Consider the following 963-nt stretch of genomic DNA (forward strand, 5'->3'; position numbering starts at 1 on the left):
TTCGGAAATACCTTTGAATTTCTAAAGATAAAAATTCATGAACTTTCTCAACATTTTATCCTAACGTTCCACAAAAATGTAGTTCAAATATACAACTTAAATACAAATTATTTACTACTTAAAATAATATTTCGTTAATTTTTATTGTATTTTCAAATCTTTCAAAAGGAGTGGTTATTCTTATTTTGATCAGAAATATGAATTTTTTTCACCATTTTAATAATTTACCCTATGCCAAAATCTTCTTAGATTAATAAACAAATAAAAGTACTGTTTACATTAAAAAATTAATTATTTTTAGCCATAACTTTTACCTTCTTTAATAAAATTTGCTTTTTTGGTCAGTAGAAAAAAATTGTTTAGTGAACTTACTTTCTTGGGTATGATAAAGTCAACAAACTTCTTCCTGGGCTTGGACCCAGTGGGAGATTTCTTGGTTTGTTGCTTGTGAATCTTGGGCTGGGCCTGGATCAAACTGGGATGGTTGTGGGCCTGGCCCCTTCCAGTAACATATCTTCGTATGTGCTCTCTGACGAACCTCTCATACAAGAAAGCAGCACCCATGAATTGTGGCAATACCAACCATGCCACAAATAATAACTTCACGTCATACCAAATTATAACCCTGCAAATTCAATTCCCCAATCTTATTTCATCTCATTCCATTATTCATAAATGAATAAAAGATCCAGTAAAGTATATTTTTTTGTTTGGTAGAAACTCAATTTCAGTCAATTTCACGTTAAGTTAATAATTAAGAGTCGTTAGATAAAAATTTAGTCAAACTATTTAACAGCTCTCAATTATGAACTCCACCTGAAGTTGACTGCATCTCACTTTTTTATTTCTAAAGTTTGTTAAAATTATAAAAATATTCTTAAATTTTATTTTGTTTCAATTTTGTCTCTTAAATTTTTAATTTATATCAAATATATTCATAATAATTAATTTTTTAAAAATTTA

General features: G+C 27.9%; 1 protein-coding gene across 1 annotated transcript in view; it reads right to left on the minus strand.

Moving 5' to 3' along the window:
• LOC107611813 (HVA22-like protein e) overlaps window positions 373-963 on the minus strand; it is a gene marked incomplete at its 3' end in the record, with an annotated part of 1,598 nt that continues 1,007 nt past the window's right edge. The window contains 1 exon segment of the mRNA XM_016313702.2: window positions 373-625. Coding sequence (XP_016169188.1) covers window positions 373-625 — 253 coding nt within the window.

This window comes from Arachis ipaensis, chromosome B08, assembly GCF_000816755.2.
Source record: "Arachis ipaensis cultivar K30076 chromosome B08, Araip1.1, whole genome shotgun sequence".
Taxonomy (NCBI): Eukaryota; Viridiplantae; Streptophyta; class Magnoliopsida; order Fabales; family Fabaceae; genus Arachis; species Arachis ipaensis.